The 21711-nt window shown below is 41.2% G+C and overlaps 1 protein-coding gene across 15 annotated transcripts in view; it reads left to right on the forward strand.

Annotated features, from left to right (window-relative positions):
* cacna1da (calcium channel, voltage-dependent, L type, alpha 1D subunit, a) overlaps positions 1-21711 on the forward strand; it is a 61925-nt gene that overhangs the window by 19261 nt on the left and 20953 nt on the right. For 6 of the 15 annotated variants that reach the window (XM_044022950.1, XM_044022952.1, XM_044022951.1 and 3 more), the window contains exons 5-28: positions 2376-2548; positions 3694-3846; positions 4081-4277; positions 5758-5861; positions 8056-8225; positions 9678-9752; positions 12006-12093; positions 12604-12630; positions 13089-13249; positions 13756-13981; positions 14092-14299; positions 14819-14939; positions 15075-15162; positions 15248-15278; positions 15365-15522; positions 15616-15745; positions 17278-17337; positions 17410-17469; positions 19857-19963; positions 20300-20387; positions 20509-20616; positions 20716-20768; positions 20871-21017; positions 21492-21693. In XM_044022950.1, coding sequence (XP_043878885.1) covers positions 2376-2548; positions 3694-3846; positions 4081-4277; positions 5758-5861; positions 8056-8225; positions 9678-9752; positions 12006-12093; positions 12604-12630; positions 13089-13249; positions 13756-13981; positions 14092-14299; positions 14819-14939; positions 15075-15162; positions 15248-15278; positions 15365-15522; positions 15616-15745; positions 17278-17337; positions 17410-17469; positions 19857-19963; positions 20300-20387; positions 20509-20616; positions 20716-20768; positions 20871-21017; positions 21492-21693 — 2935 coding nt within the window. The remainder of the gene's footprint in view (positions 1-2375; positions 2549-3693; positions 3847-4080; positions 4278-5757; positions 5862-8055; positions 8226-9677; positions 9753-12005; positions 12094-12603; positions 12631-13088; positions 13250-13755; positions 13982-14091; positions 14300-14818; positions 14940-15074; positions 15163-15247; positions 15279-15364; positions 15523-15615; positions 15746-17277; positions 17338-17409; positions 17470-19856; positions 19964-20299; positions 20388-20508; positions 20617-20715; positions 20769-20870; positions 21018-21491; positions 21694-21711) is intronic. The other 9 variants (XM_044022957.1, XM_044022958.1, XM_044022961.1 and 6 more) reach the window with 5 other exon arrangements.

The following is a 21711-nucleotide window of genomic DNA, read 5'->3' on the forward strand; positions in this document are numbered from 1 at the left end:
AGATGGATGGATGGATGAAGTGGAGTAATCATAAGACGGAAATATTTTTAAACAAACAAAAAATGCCTAATGTAAAAATGTAGCTGATTGTTTTGGTTCCTACATCCCACAGCTTTCCTGTTTTGGTTCCACATTCATAGTTGTGTGTGTGTGTGTGTGTGTGTGTACAGCAACAGTGTAAATCTGTTTTCAGCCAAAAGTGACATAATCCTACTGTTCTTCACCAAGCCGTTTGGATCTGAGTGAAACCTTTAGCAGCTAAAGAGACAAATCGACTGCCTACAGATCTGCAAACAGATTGAATATTGAATTTGGATTCATCAGGTGGCCAGAAACACGATGATGGATTTAGAAATGCACCAGAACAAATCCTTTTGATGAGGATATTTCTATACCATGTGAAAATGAACAAGCACGATCTTATTTCCCTGGTTTATGAAGGTGAAAGTGAAGATCCTCAGCTATGTTCAGGTATGAACGTTGTGATGAGTTTCCATCTGAACATGACTGGGTGAGTAATGGAAGCCCAGTGGCAGACAGTCACTCGTACAGCTGTGACTTAGTGAAACATAAGTCAGAGCAGACTGTGCATACGGCAGCTTCATCCTCTGCTTCATCCTCTGCTTTGATGGGACGTGTCAAGATGATTCTCCTTCTCTTGGCTCGTTGACTAATGTCTGACTGACTTTAATAAAGTCCATAATAAAGGATCCAGAGCTGCTTTTTTCCCATTACTACTGTTTATGTAAACATACAGTATATACTGAGGTTATAAGAATGTGCAATATAGAGTGTCTTATATCCTTTTTTATAAACTATATTATATGAACACACCTGAGCAAAAAGTACTGATAATGTTTAACATGGGATTGAATTTGTGAAATACGGAAGCGCGTCACAGTTCACCGTCGTCTTTTTTATGAACAAAAAGAAAAGAAAAACACTCTATTTTGTGACTTCTGCACATTTGTTGCTACTTAATATCACTCATTAAACACAGAAGAAGACGAAAAAAAAGGATGTCAATATTAGGAGTGTATTATTCCCACAGCAAATGACCATGGGTGCACCTGCGGCACAAACCGGTGCCGCGTGAGCACTAAGGGTTAACCTTGTGAGATATGGGAATGTACTGACACTGTGGGAAATGAAGTGGTCTTTACTGCACTGTCAGCTTTTCCCCTGACCTCACATCGAAAGGCTTTTATAGAGTGTAGTGCTGTATTAATAATGCAGCAGTGTAATAATAATAATAATAGTAACTAACTGACAATAATCAAACTAGCTCTTGATACTAAAACGAACATATGTGTGATACACTGGTACTCTTGTTAATCCAACTGCAGCCTGGTGTTGTCAGTATGGCTCGTGGGTGGCTGTAAAGAAGTGGTGAGACTTACTACATTATAGTTTCACAGTTAAAATGTTACTTTGATGGATCAACAGCAGTGGAATACAAGAGTTCCTCAGCCAGGGGAGAGTTTAGTGAACAAAAAGTGTGAAGACACCAAAAGTGTGAGTTACCAGCGGGGAAAAAAAAAAAACAGACGACAAATCACACGCATGAATCATTGGCTTTATTGTTTCATATCAACGTGGATTCAGCTTGTGCATACAATCAGTGTGTGCATACAATAAAATCTACAATTTGATCCCAATTGTGAAACCATATTAACCCTTCTGCGATCTGTGCTGCAGGTGTGCATGGTAATTTGCCGTGGGAATAATACACAACTCCTTATATGGACATCCTGGGGGTGTGTTTATAGGTCACATATTCAGGCTTTACGAAATGCGATTTTTGGTCTCCTTATCAAAGTTATGATTCATTTTATATCACATTTCTTTTGTAGTGATATAAAGTAGCGATGATAATGCAGAGGTCGCAAAATTAGACCATTTTTCTTTTCTTTTTGTTCATAAAAACAAGCCAAGTGAACTTTGAACTGTGACATATTTTCCAAATTTCACAAATTTAATCCGATTTTAAACATTTTTAGAGCACAATTTGATCTCCAGTGGACCGGACCAGTTAAATTACGCATAATAACCTATAAACAACAAGAACTCCAAACCTTTTCCCTTTGTTTTACATGAAATTAGTAGTCGAAGAATCTTTTTACAAACAAATTATGTGAAAAACAAGTGCAATTTTAACAATATTATCTGAAATTTTAACAAATTCATCCTGTGGGCCAGATTGGACCCTCTGGTGGGCCAGTTCTCGCCTGCGGGCCGTACGTTTGACACCGCTGTTATAGGTTGACATTATATTACACATTCTTATAGCGTCTGTATATACTGTACATTTTAACACCGCCTAAATGCTCTGTGTTCTAATAACACTTAATGGTTTTTCTTGTCCTCTCTGACAGACTCTTCAGTGTTGCTTTGGAGCTTTTGACCAAAGAAGAGAAGGCAGAAGCTGAGGGAGAAGTTCCCCATCCGTCGATGCACGGACATGGAGGCAAACCAGGTGGATTTGACGTCAAAGCCCTCCGAGCCTTCCGTGTGCTGCGACCCCTGCGGCTGGTCTCAGGAGTACCCAGTAAGAAATCACAAGTGCACACACACATCACACCAAGTGTGACCCAGTACATGACGTCTACTACAAACATGTTGTATAAAGTCCTTCTTTCCTGTAAACGTCGGGTGAAGTCCAGATGGTCTATGCACCGACCCCCTGAGGATTGTTTTTTTTCATCCGTTCAGCATCTACATCAGTGCCCTCGAGACATTAACTCTCAGTGTAATAAACACATCTGACGGAACATGTGGTTCTAGATGAACTGGAGTACGGAAACTGAAAGTAGGACTGATAAGGACAGGTATCAAAGGACGAACACAGTTTTTAAAAGTATTGTTTGACAAAACTGGGCATTTAGACTGCTGTGTTTCGCTGTATGTCAGCTGGGATTGGCACCAGCACCCCCAGCGACCCTGACCACTGTCAGTAACAAAAACAAAAAAGATACGTACATCTCAGAGCTATTCAGAGGATTTTTATGAAGCTGTGAGCACAACCGACTCAGACTATCACTTATTGTACAATTTTGTATTGTAAAACAAAAAAGAGTAGAAATATTGATTAAAAAAAAAGCCAATAATACAGAAACACATTCTGAAAAAATATCATGTTACATATATCCCACTATATCATGAATATTATTGCTTGTGTTATGGTGTTTTTCAGAGTATATTTATCAATCAGCACCTCTAACAGTTAGTTTGTATGACGGCGGTTATAACTTTTTTATTTGTATGTACATATATGTATATTTGTATTATTTGTATTATCAATAGTCCACATCGCTATAATAGCTATAATGACCATGCAGTATATATAAAATATGGTAAACATCATGTATGCCGTTTTTAAACAGTTTCTACAGGATATTGTGTGAACCTGGTTCTCTTAAACCCGGATTGGAACTCTAATCCTTTGAATGGGAGCTCTGTGTGTGTGTGTGTGCAGATCTTTTTTGTTCCTTTTCACTGTTACAAAGACGTTTCATTGATCCAACATCCTTGAAAATGTTTTTCAGCGACTGTGTGAGTCATTTTTTTTTCTAATTTCCCTTTGGCAATGACAGCCAGCAGCTGTCTCTCGCGCCAAGCACATCTGTGTGTTGCTATTTAGCGTATTGTGTTATCTTCTTGATCAAATGTGTTTTTGCTTCCTTCTTTGCACAGGTTTACAAGTGGTGTTGAACTCCATTATTAAAGCCATGGTCCCTCTCCTTCATATTGCCCTCCTGGTCTTGTTTGTCATCATCATCTATGCTATCATCGGCCTGGAGCTTTTCATCGGCAAAATGCATGCTACGTGCTATGTGGCCGGATCAGGTAACCCCCGTGAATCTCGATCGAGTAGAATCAAATCAAATCAATCCAAGTAGTCATGTTGATTTTCAACAATTGTACACGTGGAAACTGTAGGAAAGCTCATCCGCGTTACGTATTGTACAAAGATGCTGGTGTCAGTTACAATTATTTTTGTGAAACCACGTGATATCGTCTGGTTTCTTTAAAAAACAAACAAACAAACAAACAAAAAAACTCCTTCCTCTCTTTGTGTAGATGCGATAACGGAGGAAGAATCGGCTCCATGTGCGATCTCAGGTCACGGGCGCCTGTGCGCCCTCAACGGCACAGAGTGCAGGGAAGGCTGGCAAGGTCCCAACAATGGCATCACCAACTTTGACAACTTCCTGTTTGCCATGCTGACGGTGTTTCAGTGCATCACCATGGAGGGCTGGACGGACGTGCTGTACTGGGTGAGTTGTGAATGTACTGATCAGTAAATAATTGAAGTTAACCACACCTGGTGGCCATTACATATGTGTGTGTGTGTGTGTGTGTGGTACCTGAGGACGATCCACACTGGATCAAAACCTTGTGTCCTCAACAAAGTGTGGAGAAATGACGCTTTTCCACAATACAGTCCCATCATGGCTCGGTTCGGCACCGCGCGGCTCGACTCTACTTGGTTTGGTGTGGTTTTCCATTGCAATATAGTACCTTGTCAACATGGGCGGAGTCAAGATAACACTGCCGTGACCAACTGTAGCTCTGTTATGAAAGAAAAACATTACTCTCGTCTAAAATCTCATTATTTAATTATTACATTACATGTCATTTAGCTTTTATCCAAAGCCACTTACAATAAGTGTGTAGTGGTGTATTTAGCGGCAGCGAATCACAAACCCTGATCTTTTTAATGAACTGACTCTAATGATTCAGTACATCGAAAACAACCGCTTTACAAGTCACTCGTTTGTGTGTGTGCGTCGCAGCTGTGATGACTCCGCCCACGTTGAGGAAGTACTATATTTTCATGGAAAACCAACCAAACCGTGTAGAGTTGACCCAACGTGATAGTATATAGTAGGAAAATGCCATAAGGATCGTCTCCGCTCACAAAAGAGCCGCATCGAGTCGAGCCGCGCCGGAACTGTGTCGTGGAAAAGTGCCGTAAGTGTGCGATATCTACCTCTTAGTCTTTGATTTCCGTGGATTATGAATGTATGTTCAGATCAGATGCACACAGTCATGAGACTGACACACTGACGATGAAGCTGCTAATAATGCCCCGTGGCAGCTCCTATCCCTCTGATCTGGTTGATTGACTAATTGCCTGAATGCATTCAACAGCTCGTCTGACAACACACGACGCTGTCTTTTGTCAGTCTTCCTTGCAAATTGTCTATTTTTCTTCAGCTTGAGGGAAAAGTGTCTGTTAAAAAAACTGCAGTGCGCCGTTTTTGAACATAAACAAACGTGCGTCACATTCCAACCGCTGTCAAATGAGTTCACGCAGTGACAATAAAAGTCAGCGTTTAGATGTTGGCAACATTCTCCTGCTGCACACAGGAAGTCTTCAATAAGATTTATGTCGACAGACAGACAGACAGAGCCCATGAAATTGTATTTCCCCGTCAAACCTGCTTGTTCAGCGGTTTTGACGGGATAAATGCTTCTTGGCTCCGCCCGCCCCTGCAGCAGCATACACATAATGTGACACAGTTTCTGTTCACGTAGACCAAACAGAGGCGGGATAATTACATCATCAACAACAACAACGACGACGACAGCAGTAATCAGCAAAAGTTACGCACTGCAGCTTTAACTCTAAGTTCTGTTTATTTCCTGCAATTTCTCGCTTTAACAACTTCTGTTTGACTCTTTTCTTCCCCTCCGTCTCTTTCTCTTCGCCTCCTCTCCTGCCTCTGCCACAAATGCTTGCCCCCCCTCCAGATGAATGATGCTATGGGCTTTGAGCTTCCATGGGTGTACTTTGTCAGTCTTGTGATCTTCGGCTCCTTTTTCGTTCTTAACCTGGTTTTGGGTGTGTTGAGCGGGTAAGCACCTCCTTCTCTTTACTGACAGAGACCTTCTGCTCCGTTGCAGGCGGGAAGGTCCTCTGTTCTTTGTGTGCGTTCGGTTCTGTTAATCGGCTGCATTTTGGCTCCTGTAGGTCAATGACGCCGTCGGATGGGAGACGCCGTGGATTTATTTTGTTAGCCTGATCATACTCGGCTCCTTTTTTGTGTTAAATCTTGTGTTAGGTGTGCTGAGTGGGTAAGAGGCAACTTGTGGTGCGGTGGTTTTGGAATGCGGCGTGCTGTGGATTGTTGTTCACCTTGCACTGCTTGCTGTGTTAAGACGGATATGATAGAGTTTATTAATGATAATAATAATACTTATGATAATAATAGATTTTATTTGTATTGCACTTTATATTCCAACAGTGCTAGAATTTGTTCTACGCTAAATTCTTCTGGATGAAAATCACATGCCAGTATATTTTGGCATGAAATATCATATATATACACCACTATGTACTTCTACATATTATTATGTAGTTCTGTGTGCAATTGACACAGAGACAACTGTTTAACAACCTTTTAACGCCTAAGCCTCAAAGTTTTAACCGTAAAAGGGTTAAAAGTGAGTGAGCGCTTTTATAAGTGCCATTTTTCCAGAGTCATTTTCAATATTTGGCAGTTATTTGCAATTTACTGCAAGTTAAAATAGTGTATTAACAATTTAAAATGAAAAAAAACCCACTGTAGTGCACGAACACCACTATTTTTGCGTGTTAAATTTGAAATTTTAACAGTATAAAACATATTTAAAATAACATTCCTTAGAGTCTTTGTCTCAATGTCCAAAAACAGGCCAACGAATGGAAACTATGCACGGGTGTTTTTCCAAATCTCTTCTCTCTGGTGACAAAGACACTGATTCGCCGGCTTCCTGCAACAGCGCGAGTGAACTTACCGTAATAACTACATCTACGGCTTTGATGTGGCACAGACCGTCACAGACCGTCACAAATTTACGGCGATGACACAAACGTGTCGTTCCGCGGCATGCTCGGTGTTAAAGGGTTAAGTTGCTTTAATATGAAATGAGTGCAGGGTCTTCCTCATCGTCCTCCTCATCCTCACACTTGCTTCAGACAATGATGTGAGCAACATGGCCAGAAGTGGAAACATGAGGTGTCGCTCACTCACTCACTCACTCACTCACTCGCTCACTCCTGCTCCACTTTACTCTCCCTGATAGAGAAGTCCCTGCTCCTGAAGAGACTGCAAACACAAGCAGCCGCATATACGCAGTATTGTGTAATTCTATACTGTGTTTGGAAATATATCTGCGTAGTACTACACGTCAGGCGTTCAGTATCCAGGAAATTCATCTCTTTTTGTCTACCGACCTTTGTTGGCATCAACTCTCACATCCTTTCCACGGCAACTGCAAAGTGAGCACTTCCTCCCCCGCCCCCTATCCCCAAACCACCCAACCTCCTGAGGGAGAGAAATTAATCTTATTCCTCGCCCTTCACTCCCTCTGCGCTCCTAAGCTTTTTCAAACCCCAGTTTGCTTTCCCAGCTCTGCGGAGTGGGGGTTGGGGTATTACAGCAGAATTATTCCTGTAGGGTTGACCAGCCAGCAAAGCCTGGGCTTTAGAAAAATGCCAATAAGGTTAACATAATTGGCACCCGGCACACGGCACCTTGGCGTATAGTCTATTGTTTACATCAAGCCTCTGAATTAGCATGAAATCGTTTCATGTACTTCACCCACCGTTAGCTGCACGTACGACCAATTGAGGTCTGCGTTATGTGTTGGAATCATCTTGAATCCACATGAATACAGATGTAGTGCAAATGTTTTATGTCTCTTGAAACCGTCCGTCTTCCTAAATTGCCATTTTCTCGTGATTAAGATGCCAGCCTGAAGGATGCACTACTGTACCGCCAGGCTCTAAATATAGCTCCAACGCATTGTCTCTGGAAGGTGTACATCTCCCTCCAGTGGCTGCGGTTGAGAAAACTCACCCATAGCAGTGGAAAGCTTTTGTATTTTGTGTGTAAACATGCAAAGAAACGAGTGGACACGCACGAGATTGAAGAGATACGCGTTTTTGTTTCCGTCAAATCGAGTTTGCCGTGGAACTGTGTGTTTCTGCTCTCTGCATGACGGCGCTCGTCGTCGTCGCCGCTTACTTGAACGCGCGTCTGTGTCTGTGCACTTCCCCAAAACCAGAGAGTTTTCCAAGGAGAGAGAAAAGGCCAAAGCGCGCGGAGACTTCCAGAAGCTGCGCGAGAAGCAGCAGCTGGAGGAGGATCTGAAGGGTTACCTGGACTGGATCACTCAGGCCGAGGACATCGACCCGGACAACGAGGACGAGGCCGACGAGGAGAGCAAACGCAACCGTGAGTATCTTCACCCGGGAGAAATTCTAACGCCCAATCAATCAATCGAAATAAGTTAGAATATATAAGTTAAATATCCTGTGTTAGACTTATTTTGTATTTTCAGGAAAAGCAGATTGAACAAAAGTAGTTTTAATTTCCTGTGTCCGTTTGGGTTCAGTGTGCTTCATTTCTCTTATTGACCAAGAAAACAGGCCATGTTGTGATGTATTGATCATTAGAACGTTGTTTTTTTTAATTACATCGGGCTTTTTTTCCCACCGACATCAGCAACATCAACAGCATCATCATGCAATTAAAGTAAATCTTTACTTCACAGTCGTGATAGGTCTTTATGAATGACAACGCAGTGGTAAAGATTAAGGAATGACAGTTAATGATGGAAAATGAGGAAAAGTCTTAAGTCAAAAAGTTAAAAAAAAAACAACAACAACCCTTTAAAATAAAAATAAAACAAAAATGTGCAAATGAAACAGTGGAATAAAAAAGAGCTAGTTGAAGGCTAGAGTAAAAAGACAAGTTCTAAGTCTTATTTTAAAAGTATCTATTGAGCTGTCTTCCCCGCATATCTAAGGGTTACTGTGTTCCAACGTTTAGGGAGCGTAAGTAACAAATGATTATGATAAATTATGAATAATAGTTACACAATACAAATCTGCACATGTGCTGAGGCATTTACTGTGAAGGCGATGCAAGTTTACTAAGAGGTTTGGGCCTATAGATGTCCAATATAAATACATAGAGGTGTTTAAATCAGAGAACCACGGGATAATAATCTGTTGGAGGGAAAGGAAGAAAAAAATCTCTTAATCCTTAATCCTCTTGACATGAAAAAGCGCACACGATGCAGAAAGTGTGACTGATTTCACCTTGTTGAGCAAACGAGCTGCAATTTTCCCACTGCTTATTACAAGCCGATCTTTATTTCAGTACGCCCGCGTTTATTTATTTATTTATTGTTGTGTAAAGTCAGGAGTTTACGTGCAAACATTCAGATAGATAAAGTTCCAGGTGAAGGCTCTGTGTTGTGAGGAGGAGGAGGAGGAGGAGGAGGAGGAGGAGGAGGAGGCAGGTCCATGCTGCTTTTCTTCAACATCCATCCCGGCTTTCGGTGTGTGTCGACGAACCACGAGCCCCTGCTCCCACGTTGGCATGTGAACGCTTTCATTTGCACTGTAGCGTGCGAGCACCGGGCCGTGTGTGAACCTGCAGACGTTTTCCTGTGACTAACCGCTCTCCATGTTGTTCTTCTGCTCCCCTCAGTGTCTGCAGCCCCTGTGGCTCCCGCTGCACTTGTCATTGTTGGATATTGATATTTTTTGAACACTGTTGTTGTCCTGTGGTGCTTGTGTGCTCTGACCCATTTTGATGGCAGCCCATTCTCGCCCCCCATGTCCCCTCTGCTGTGCCGTTGTGTCTGAATGCATGGGCTTGCATGCGTTACACATGAAGGGGTGACTCTGGCTGACCTTACTGAGAAGAAGAAAGGAAGGTTTGGGTGGTTCAGCCAGTCGTCCGACACTCATGGTAAATCCTGTGGTTTCCCTCCATTGTTCTCGAGCTTTTATATGTGTGTTTTCTTCTGTATAGGTGTGTGAGTGTGTGTGTGTGATCTCACTCTTGAAAACTAGACCAAACAAAGGACACCAGCTCTAAATTCAAAACCATATCAGGTTCATGTCGCACTTTTCACGTTGTTTTTATCTTTTTTATCCTTTTATTGTATAATTTGTGTCTTTTTTATACTTTCTACAGTGTTTTATTGTTTAATTGTTTGATCTTAGGCCTCTTTTATATTTTATTTGTTTTATTTATCTCTGCTGTACAGTACTTTATTTCAGCTGTTGTTGTTTCTAAAGTGCTTCATAAATAAAGTTGAATTGGATTGGATAGCTCATAATCACTGCCGTGTTCATCGTGAATAATAATGGAGACTATAAATCCAAAAGTGTTTGCCATTTAAGTAAAATCTCTATTACATGTGACACTTGGTCAAAACCAGGTCACAACAATAAGCAATAAATTCAAATATTACATTAAATCAAAACATAATTCAGCAGTAATTAGTCATTTTTCCCAGTATGTGAGTGTGTGACTGTGTTAAACCCCATCGTTGTGTGCCTTAACCCTCCTCAGATGTCTTTTTCTTCATTTGTTTAAGCTCCTCTATTTTCCTAATGTAAAAGACTTATCTTGTCGCCATTACGTGGCTCTGATACGGCGCAGTAACACAGCAGCAGATGCAGCTGCACTTGAGCGCAGACCCGCCCCCTTTTCCCTTCCCATGTCCCATTTCAAAAGCGAGGGCTCAGTATGATACGGGCGAAAAAAAAAAAAAGGGCTAAACCCAGATCCATACTCCAGCAGTCAGCACTATTTTCAGCGCTGAGAGCTGCTCGGCCACTCAGGGATCAAAGCCAACACGTCTACATAAGCTAAGCAGCGCACACACACACACACACACACACTATACTCCTTCATTTCACACAGTGAACCGTCGGGAGTGTGAGTGTCGCAGCACAGAGACAGATTTAAGAGCTCTGTCCTCGTCACCCTGCTCCTCACTGTGTGCATCAGTCAGGCTGACTGTAGAGCAGCTGTCCACTCTCCTCTCCTGTGTCATCCCCCTTTCAGTGCTCAGTAAATGATACTGATGATGGCAGTGATGCACCGCCCCCCTTTCTGTTTTTCTTTTTTTAAACCTCTGTCAAACAGTCGTCTACAGAAGCATATCGCATTCACCTAAAATCATTTTTTAGATTTATATCATTTTTATTATTAATAAGATTTCTTATTTGCGGGTCTGTTTTAAAGATTTTTTTTTTTTCGGGTGTGATTTTATGACATTTGTATTATTCGTGTGTGTTTTTTTTCGGGTCTGTTTTTCCGAGATTTATTTCCGTGGTCTGTTTTATTAGATTTTTTTAGCCGGGTTTGTCCTTACGAGACTTTTCGGGTCTATTTTACGATTTTATTTTGAGGTTGTCCTCACAAGATATTTTTGGTCAGGTCTGCTGTTTTACGAGATTTTCTTTTTTTTGGTGTATTTTTACAAGATATTTTTTTGGTGTATTTTTAAGAGATTCTTTTGTTGGTCTATTTTTACGAGATTTTATTTGGTCTATTTTTACGAAAAATGTTTTTGTCTGTTTTTAAGAGATTCTTTTTTGGTTTACGAGATTTTTTGTCAGGTCTGCTTTTTTACGAGATTTTTTTTGGTCTATTTTACGAGATTTTTTGTCACTCCTGTTTTTAACAAGATTTTTTTTCGGGTCTATTTTTACAAGGTTTTTTTGGTCTGTTTTTGCAAGATTTTTTTGAGGTCTGTTTTTATGAGATTTCTTTTTGGAAAGAAATGCAATGTCCTGAGGTCGAGAGACTAATAACAATTCCATCAGTATGACTTAAAGACAGGAGAATCTCCCAATGTCTCAAACAAAGCCAAGCAAAGTAAAACTGAAATTAAACAATCTTTGCTTTCAATTCAGCGATCAAGCTTCTCCGCTTCGTTCTCATTCACTCAGAAAAACTGATCCCTCCCACAAAAAATCTTGTTATAACAATAATGATTTTAGGTGAATGCGATTTGTTTCCGTAGTAGTGTGAACTTTTCTCCTGCGTCTCTTTTTTGAAGAAATCCCTGACAGAGTTGCAGACAATCTCCATTTTATTCTTCACCCTGGGACGCACACCTGCTCTGTCTCTACATGACAAATGTTGTGCTTCAGTGACGAGGAAATGATGATTCTTCTCTAAGTGTCTCTGCTTTATGTGCTGCAGCGAGTGTCCCAGCCAGTGAAACTGAGTCTGTCAACACAGAGAATCAGAACGGGGAGGATGAAAAAACGCCCTGCTGTGGAGCTTTGTGGTGAGAACATGCAACACAAACAGACCTTAAATTACAGCACATCACAGAGCTGTTTAAAGTGCTCACATGTGTTTATTTGGGCCCGAACACGAATGGCAGGGGCCGAAATTCGAGGAAACTATTGTTATCCTTCAGATTATTATTATTCGGTGTCATTGCGATCATTTTGGAGGGGGTTAACTCCAGGGGGCTCTGGATGGAGCAAGCCGAGATTAGTTAGTTAGTTTATTTTTATTAATCCCCTTAGGGAAAGTATTCCTCTGCATTTTGACCCATCCTAGAATTAGGAGCAGTGGGCTGCCACACTGAGTGGCGCCCGGGGAGCATTGGGGGTTGGGTACCTTGCTCAGGGGTACCCCAGCCCTTTTTGGCCGGGTGGGGATTTGAACCGGCGACCCTCCGGTTACAAGTCAAGTTCCCTTTTCCCCTTGGCCACAGGCTGCCATTAACTTGCAACTGCAACTTTTATTAATTACTCTAACAAACTTCTTTCTTTATTTCTTTTTTCAGTCAAAAAATTTCCAAGTCCAAGTTCAGGTCAGTATTTGTTTGCTTCACCTGTTCATTTGTTCCATGCACAGTTGTCACTTGCGTTCACGTACATTTGCGTATTGATAGCGTAGATGAACCTCATATAAATAAACGACTGTAAAATGTACACATAACAATAACAATAAGGTGAAACGCAGCTCAACAGAAGAAGAAAAAAGGATAAATTAAGAGCTTGTGTAAAGTCAGCATGTACCTTATGGTATATTTCGAGAATTGCCTTACACAGTATTTTTCAGCTCATTTACTGAACAGTGTGACTTGCGAAAAATATAGTGATGTAGTTCCCTCGTGGCCCTGCCCCCTCAGTTCACTGCACTCCTGTTCTAACTGTTTTCAGTGCACTGTTTATTTTGCTGTTTTCTGCTGTGCTGCATGAGTAAAGTAAATAATAATAATAATAACACTCATTCTGTGTATTAAAGTTTTCCCCGCTCCTCTTACAGTCGGCGCTGGCGCCGCTGGAACAGGTTCTGCCGCAGGAAGTGCCGGTTAGCCGTCAAATCGGTGCCTTTCTATTGGCTGGTCATCATCTTGGTGTTTCTCAACACCCTCACCATCTCATCAGAGCATTACAATCAGCCAATGTGGCTGACACAAGTGCAGGGTACGAACAACACTGCTGCACTGAGTCATTGTTGTTTTGATTTCTTGATTAAACTTCCACTCATGATCATAACATATTTTAAGATGGTCACTGTTAACTACTGCAGCTAGATTAGATTAGATTAAAACATTTTGATATGCTATTGATAGCGATATCAGGTACATTTCTTTACTTTAAGCTGCTTTCACGTGTTTTCCATTCACCTCTTTTCTTCTCTTCATACCTGCATTCACTTATCAAGCAACATCTCACACACACACACACACACTGTTAAGCCCAGGCACTGATGAGATTAACTCCTTATTAACCCAACAGATACATACACATTCGATACCACAAACAATAGCTGAAAGGGTTTAAGTTGAATTAAAGCAGAATATAATATGTTTTTAATGTGTACACATGTACTGTAGCTGAGTGTAGGCTGTAATAAAAATTAAAATATAAATGACTTGGTGTGGACAATGTAATATCTGAGTGTTTTTTTTTTTGTCTGTGGATTTCAGATGTAGCCAACAAAGTGTTGTTAGCCCTGTTCACGTGTGAGATGTTGGTGAAGATGTACAGTCTGGGCCTTCAGGCCTACTTCGTGTCACTGTTCAACCGATTCGACTGCTTCGTGGTGTGCGGAGGAATCACCGAAACCATTCTGGTGGAATTTGAAATCATGTCTCCCCTCGGTATCTCCGTGTTCCGCTGTGTGCGTCTGCTGAGGATCTTCAAGGTCACGCGGTAAAACCCGCCGCCGCCGCCGCCGCCACCGCGCTGTGTTGCTTTGTGTGTTCATGCCGTACGTGAGCGTGCGATCAGCTGATCATCTGTCGCTCCTCTTCTCTCCGTAGTCACTGGCAGTCTCTGAGTAACCTGGTGGCGTCTCTGCTCAACTCCATGAAGTCCATCGCTTCCCTGCTGCTGCTGCTCTTCCTCTTCATCATCATCTTCTCCCTGCTGGGCATGCAGGTGTTCGGCGGGAAATTCAACTTCGATGAAACCCAGACCAAGCGCAGCACGTTTGACAACTTCCCCCAAGCTCTCCTGACTGTGTTTCAGGTATTCATGTATTTATGAACTGGATAAACACTGAACATTCAAATACTGTAGCAATATGGTAATAATATGATCATAATATGGTGATAGCATTTAATAAAAATGTTAAATGAATGAATTTCAACTTTATAATATGTCAGTTATAAGTTTTGACTCATGCAAAGGTGTGACAGATGGCTCACTACCACATTATTACCTGGATAATACTTTGTAAATGACATATTTATTATGGTTTTCTTATTACCACACTATTACCACTTTAGAAATACAATATCACCATGTTGTTGTTGTCGTACTTAAGAATATTATCTTGAACTGTAGTTTGCTTCTTTTTAAATAGCTGTTGTTTTTATTTATAATGTATTTTTTTGTTTTTTAATGTGGAGCTAAAGACATTTTTACGCATTTTGGACAATAACATTTATTCTAATATAACCATGTTCTGTATTTAAGTCTTTAGAAATGACTATTATTAAATAAATAAATGAATGAATAAATAAATAAATGTGATTTATTTTTTAGATCCTGACTGGAGAAGACTGGAACGCCGTGATGTACGATGGGATCATGGCGTACGGAGGTCCTTCGTCCTCCGGGATGATTGTGTGCTTTTACTTCATCATCCTCTTCATCTGTGGAAACTGTATCCTCTCTCACTCACGTTACACAGCTGCCGCTGCTGCCGTTGCTGCTGCTGCATACACGGCACGACAACTCTGTGTTCATGTGTGATGTGAAGTGTTTCAGACAGTTGTCCTTTACTGAAGACTTTGCTCAGATATCCTGCTGAATGTCTTCTTGGCCATCGCTGTGGACAACTTGGCCGACGCAGAGTCTCTCAACACGGACGACAGTGACAAGAAAGGGTGACTATTTCATCTCCTGCCAAATCTTAACGTGACAAATATTAAGGTGCTTTTCATTCATACAAATAAATGTCTTCATTTTCAGGGACAAATTGGATGATGACAAAGATGATAAGGTATCTTCACGTTCTGTCTCACGCTCAGTCAAACTGGGACGTTGCATGCGCTGACACAAATGTCTCACTTTCTGTTCGATTGTAAGGAGGAGGAGGAGGAGGACAACGAAGATATGGCGGTAGAAGACGAAGATCCGGAGGTTCCAGCGGGGCCTCGGCCTGCCATTTCTGAGCTGGTGAAAAAGGAGAAGATCACTCCGATTCCAGAGGGAAGTTCCTTCTTCATATTCAGCAACACAAACCCGTAAGTCGAGCTCAGATCGTCACACGTGCTCACAGACAGCGTCTCGCGCCGGGTCGCGCTGACGTCTCTCTCTGTGCTTCCTTCGTTCCACAGGGTTCGCGTGTTTTGCCACAAACTCATAAATCACCACATATTCACCAACCTCATTCTGGTGTTCATCATGCTCAGCTCCGTGTCACTCGCCGCCGAAGATCCCATCCGGAACTTCTCCGCTCGCAACATCGTAAGTGTCAAACATTTGAGTTCTTCGTGATCTTACTGGCCCGTTTCTGCACGTTTGAGCTTGAACACTTGCACTTGCATATCTACAGATCAGTAACAGTAAGTTAAGTTTACACATTGAATTTTACCATCAAACAAACGAAGACTGTTAACAACACATAAAGATCTAAATCTACTGTAGTTCATATTACACAACGGTGCAATTGACCACTATATTAATGTAAAACTGAGGCGTTTTTTCAAGAATAAAGTCGTAATATTGTGAGAATAAAGTCAAAATCGTTATTCAAGCAATTTTTGTGAAGTTACATTTGTGATCGGGGCTTCACAGATTAAGAAATAATCCACCACTTTATCTTTAGCATCAGGACAAGAAACTGAGTCTGTTTGGAAGAACGATTCTCAAAGGAAATGGTCGACTGCAGGTTATCACTGGTTACTATAATAATACATTAGGTAATGATTAAAAAAATAATCTCATAATATTATGACTTTATTCTGGTAAAATGATGACTTTTATCTTGTAATATTATTGCTTTGTTAATATTACGACTTTATTCTCATAATATTCCGACTTATTTTTTTTCGAAAGATTAAACATTTTTTAGAGCTTTTTTTAGTCTAAAAAAATCCCTTACATCCAAGAGTTTTTTTTGCACGACACATATGTAGTCTTGTCTCAGAAGGATGACTAAACACTGTTCATCTCAGGACACCAGGATAACTACTGCAAAATATGGTACGTTGTCTATGATTTCAGGGCTTAGATCTTGAAGAGCGACCTCTTACATTAAAGAAACAAGAACATTCATTTTCTCTAACAGCTTATGGACTGAAGAGCTTTTAGCAGCGACCACACGACAGTGTCCTTAAATGCATTTAAGTGAAGGAGAGTTTTGCATTTCATACATGAACTCAATATAAATCTGGTGCAGAATTGAAGAACACCTTCACTATCTAGGGTGAGCGTCATGTATCTGCACATTCATTTTTTCTACTGTACCTGAATAATCTAGAATGCTTTACTGCACGCTGAGGTATTATACGATATAGAGCATTCTTTGACATGAAAAATTAAACCAAGTGAAGAAGCAATTGGAAAATTTGTTGCAGACGGAGTGTCCTGAAGATTAAAGAGACAGGGGTTGTTGTCTATTCAGCCAGATATTGGTCTCTTCTCAAAATGTCTCTGAGTCCATTGTTCCACGACGGCAACAATGAAAATGACTCTCACGATACATTCATGGTCTCCTTGTAAAGTAGACCTTATACATCCCAGTATATACATGTAATACCGTGGCTTTAAAGGCAACACAAGCTTTGCCTTCCTGTGCATTAGAATGATTCTGAATTCATCACCTACAGCGTACTGCATGAGAACGTATGAACAAAGACTAGTGAATGAACCTTTTGCTAAAACGAATTAAATGCGTAATAATTCAAATGTTTTTCTTTCTTTCTTTCTTTTTCATTCATATAATGTTTAATCCACGATGACCTGTCTTTGTTAAACATTTACGTTGCTTTTTGCAGATACTTGGTTACTTTGACTATGCTTTCACGGCTATCTTTACTGTTGAGATCGTGTTGAAGGTAAATGTCCTGTGTCCCCCTGTCTGTGCTGTCCCTATCCACACCCCAATAAAACGTCTCGTTGCCTTCCAGGTCCTAGGCTATGCAGATTATGTCTTCACTAGTATGTTTACATTTGAGATCATATTGAAGGTAACCGCTGAAATGACAACGAGAGCCTTGCTGCATTCTCTCCTTGTGTGTCACCTGCCACTTGTTTGTTTCCTTTCTCTTATTTCAGTTTTTTCTTCTCCGCACCTCTTTTAAAAACAACTGAACAAACAAAACAAACACAAACCTCATTTTGGAGTCACGCTGCACACACATGAACACAAACACAAGATTTGTTTAAGTGTCGCTAATCAAAGAAACTCCTGTTGGGGGAAGGAAACATCGCATCAACATTACGTTACATTCACATGGTTTTCATGATGCAGATATTGAAAACATGATGCAAAACACAGGGACTTCTTCAGGCACTTTTAAAGGTCCAGTGTGTAAGAGTTAGTGATATCTAATTGTGAGACTTTCTCAAGCTTGTCAGGGGAAACTACGGTGGCCTTGCCATACCAAAAATGATGCCATGGGTCTTGATTTGTGAAATAAGCTCCTGCCTCAAAAGGCAAAATGCACCACCCTGTGTGGTTTCTACAAGATGCCGGCTTCATTAATCCTTAGAATTCAGAGCAATTCTGTTTAAACATACAGTATATGCAGAGGGTGTAAGAATACGTGCAATATAGAGTGACTTATATCCTTTTTTTCAGCATATCTTAGGCAATCTGATGGGGGGAAAAAATAAAAATCACCAACTATATAAACACACCTGAGCAAAAAGTACTCAAAATGTTTAAAATCGGATTGAATTTGTGAAATTTGGTTCACTTGGCTCGTTTTTATAAACAAAATTAAAGAAAAACACGTCTATTTTGTGACTTCTGCACAATTATTGCTACTTTATATCACAACAAAATATGCAAAAATGAATCATAACTTTGACACAATAACACATAAGAAGACACATTTTTTAAAACCTGAATATGTGACCTATAAATTATTCCCATGGCAACTTACCATGCGTAAGTCCCTTGGCTGAAGTACATATTAAAGGGTTATTCTAAGGCTATGAAAACCAAACCATTTTTCATTTTATAGAAATGATACACGTATATAAACATCCTTATGGATCGTATATTTGAATATTACACACTGGACCTTCATGGCATTGGCTGAAGTTGACTTAGGGTTGACGATTTAGGGGGCGGGGGAACAAATGATGTCAAGTCAACTCCAGTCAAAGCGAACGTCATGTCTCTCTCTCACTGACTGCTCTTCTGATTACTCATAAAAGAGGGAGCAAAGCCAACCATGTTCCCACCGAGCATGGTTCAGTCTGCTTTCCCCAACTGAGTGCATAGAAATGTGGAGTCGTAACTGCAGACGTTAGAGGACGTTAGAAACCTTCCACTGTCCACTGTCCAGTGACTCTATAAGCTCTCCGCTGCTCTCAGTTAGCTCTGCACTCCCTCTGTCGCTCTGCCAGACTCCACGTTTACGTGCACTTAGAAAATGAATCCTTTACTCGAATCATTTAAAGGCGAGTTATTTTAGCTGTTTTCTTTTCTCTCCTCTGCCTGCCAATACTCTGACTCTCACACTGGGAGCTGCCTCCCGTTATTCTGCAACTATTAAAGAACATAATGCAATGTGCTTTAAGACGACGGTCCGCATGAATGTGACAGTGAGGCCATTTCCACTTTCCAATCACTATAACTTGAGCTCTTGCTGGTAGAAAATGACGTCATGGCAACAAAGTGCATGTTTTATTGCCTCATCCCATAGTCGATTGTGAAATGAATGACCGACTACTACATTCATGTTGTAATGGGGCTGTGGGCGTGGCGATGGTAGATTTAGCCCTCCCAATTTCACTGCTTTGAACTCGCCACCCCGAATAAGAGTGATCTACAAGAGTGTGTGTGTGTGATGATAATGTGTTTAATCACAATCAACATGTTTATACTGTGTGTGTGTGTGTGTGTGTGTGCTTGTGTCTGTTACCTTTTCTGGGATAAACACTGACCTTGTCAGGACCAGTAGTCCTCATGGAGACCAAAATCTGATTCTAATGAGGCAGAACCTCATTTCTGTGGTTTCTTTTTTAAGTTTAGAGCTAACATTTGCAGTGTGGTTAGATTAGGGTTAGGCATTGATTGTTATCGTTAGGTTTAGGGAAAACAGTTTGTCTAGGCTGATCAAATTAATGGGAGTCTCCCAGAGACTCCTGGGGATCAAAACATGGTCCTAATGAGGCAGAACCTCATTTCTGTTCAAGTTTAGGGCCAAGATTTAAATTGTGGTTAGGTTAAGGTTAAGGTTAGGCATTGACTGCTTATGGTTAAGGTGAGGGATAAGTCAGTGGGGGGTTCTGTGTGTGTGTGTGTGTGTCGTGTAAGCCTGTTGTGTGTGTCCACTGTGCGTTGCATGTGTTTCTTCTTCCTCATAAGCTCCTTCTCTGACTCGGTCCATCCTCTCCTCAGATGACGACATATGGAGCCTTTCTGCATAAAGGAGCGTTCTGTAGGAATTACTTCAACCTCCTTGACCTGTTGGTCGTCGGAGTTTCCCTCGTCTCCTTTGGCATTCAGTGAGTATGAACACAGGCACATTTCCCTCCTGACGAAGAGTAAGAACAGTGCAGAAACAAAGCGTCGTTGACACCAAAAAAAGAACCTCAACACTGTTTTGATTTAAGATTAAGATTTGCAGCTAAATGTCTTTCACCTCACTTTTTTCCTTTCCAAGCAAGTAGGAGAACCAATAATAATGTAATGTTCTGTTATCACTAAGACTAAAAACTGTGTGCTAAGTTTGTCCATTCAAAACCACTCCTGATGTGAATACAAAAGGGTTAATATTTCATAAAGAAAACAGAGAAAATTTAGCTATAAGAACGTGATTAAGTACTGTTTTCATTGTCCAGGTCCTCGGCCATCTCCGTGGTGAAGATCCTGAGGGTCCTCCGAGTTCTTCGGCCCCTGAGGGCCATCAACAGAGCCAAAGGCCTGAAGGTGTGGCCTCTTCACAAAGACATACAGCAGCGTGTCCACACTGCTGTCTTTTTGAGTTTTCTATTCATGAGCAATTCAAAACTCTAAAAAAAAACCTTGATCTTGACTCTGTGTCTTACAGCATGTGGTGCAGTGTGTGTTTGTGGCCATCAGAACCATTGGTAACATCATGATCGTCACCACTCTGCTCCAGTTCATGTTTGCCTGTATAGGGGTGCAGCTGTTTAAGGTCAGCCGCCCTGAGGGTGAAGAGTGACTCAGTATTGGAACGTGTCGCTGGAGGTGCTGAGTTAATAGTTTTAAAATACTGATTTGTTTTCCTCCACAGGGAAAGTTCTATCGCTGCACAGACGAAGCCAAGTCCACCCCAGAAGAGTGCAAGTTAGTTTGACTTAACTTGATACTGTAGAGCAAATGACATGCACTTGGAGATTGGGTCTTGATTGGGTCTTGACCTCTGTGCAACATATCACTTTCTCATAGGGGCACATACATTGTGTATAAGGATGGAGATGTGAACCAGCCGTCTATTCACAAACGACATTGGCACAACAGTGACTTCAACTTTGACAACGTCCTCATGGCCATGATGGCCCTGTTCACTGTGTCCACTTTTGAAGGCTGGCCTGCGTAAGATTCACGCTTTACACATGCCATGTTAGAGCGAGTGAAATGCAAACATGACTTATGAATAGACTGCATATAAAAATGGACGTAGTCTTCCGGTTTCAGAGGAAACTCTCAATTTCAAGCCTTGATATTAGTTGATATTCACAGGCGGCGCCTGCGACTAGGCACTTATTGGAAGATACCAGTCACAGTCACGGTGTCCGCAATTTAAAAATCGTACTATTGTAGAAGATCTGAATCTATTGGAAAATGGAAAATGTCGACTGTCGTCCTAAATCAAGTGAGAACTCGGCAAATTTTCCCATAGACCTCGCTCTTCAATGCGGATGATTGCGCCAATCTTTATAAACAGTCTATTCTAAACACCGCGTCTGTCCTTCATGCGGACAGAACGTGCTCTGAGAGAAATGAACCACACGCCGATGCTGGAGAACGATAGAAATCATTTCTTCTTCTCTTCTTATTTCGCCTCAGGTTACTGTACAAGGCCATCGACTCCAACAGGGAGAACCTCGGTCCCATTTACAACTACCGCGTGGAGATTTCCATCTTCTTCATCATCTACATCATCATCATTGCATTTTTCATGATGAACATCTTTGTAGGTTTTGTGATCGTCACATTTCAGGAACAAGGAGAGAAAGAGTACAAAAACTGTGAACTTGACAAGAACCAGGTCAGTGTCAGCAGCACA

The sequence above is a fragment of the Solea senegalensis genome, linkage group LG4 (assembly GCF_019176455.1).
Source record: "Solea senegalensis isolate Sse05_10M linkage group LG4, IFAPA_SoseM_1, whole genome shotgun sequence".
Classification (NCBI taxonomy): domain Eukaryota; kingdom Metazoa; phylum Chordata; class Actinopteri; order Pleuronectiformes; family Soleidae; genus Solea; species Solea senegalensis.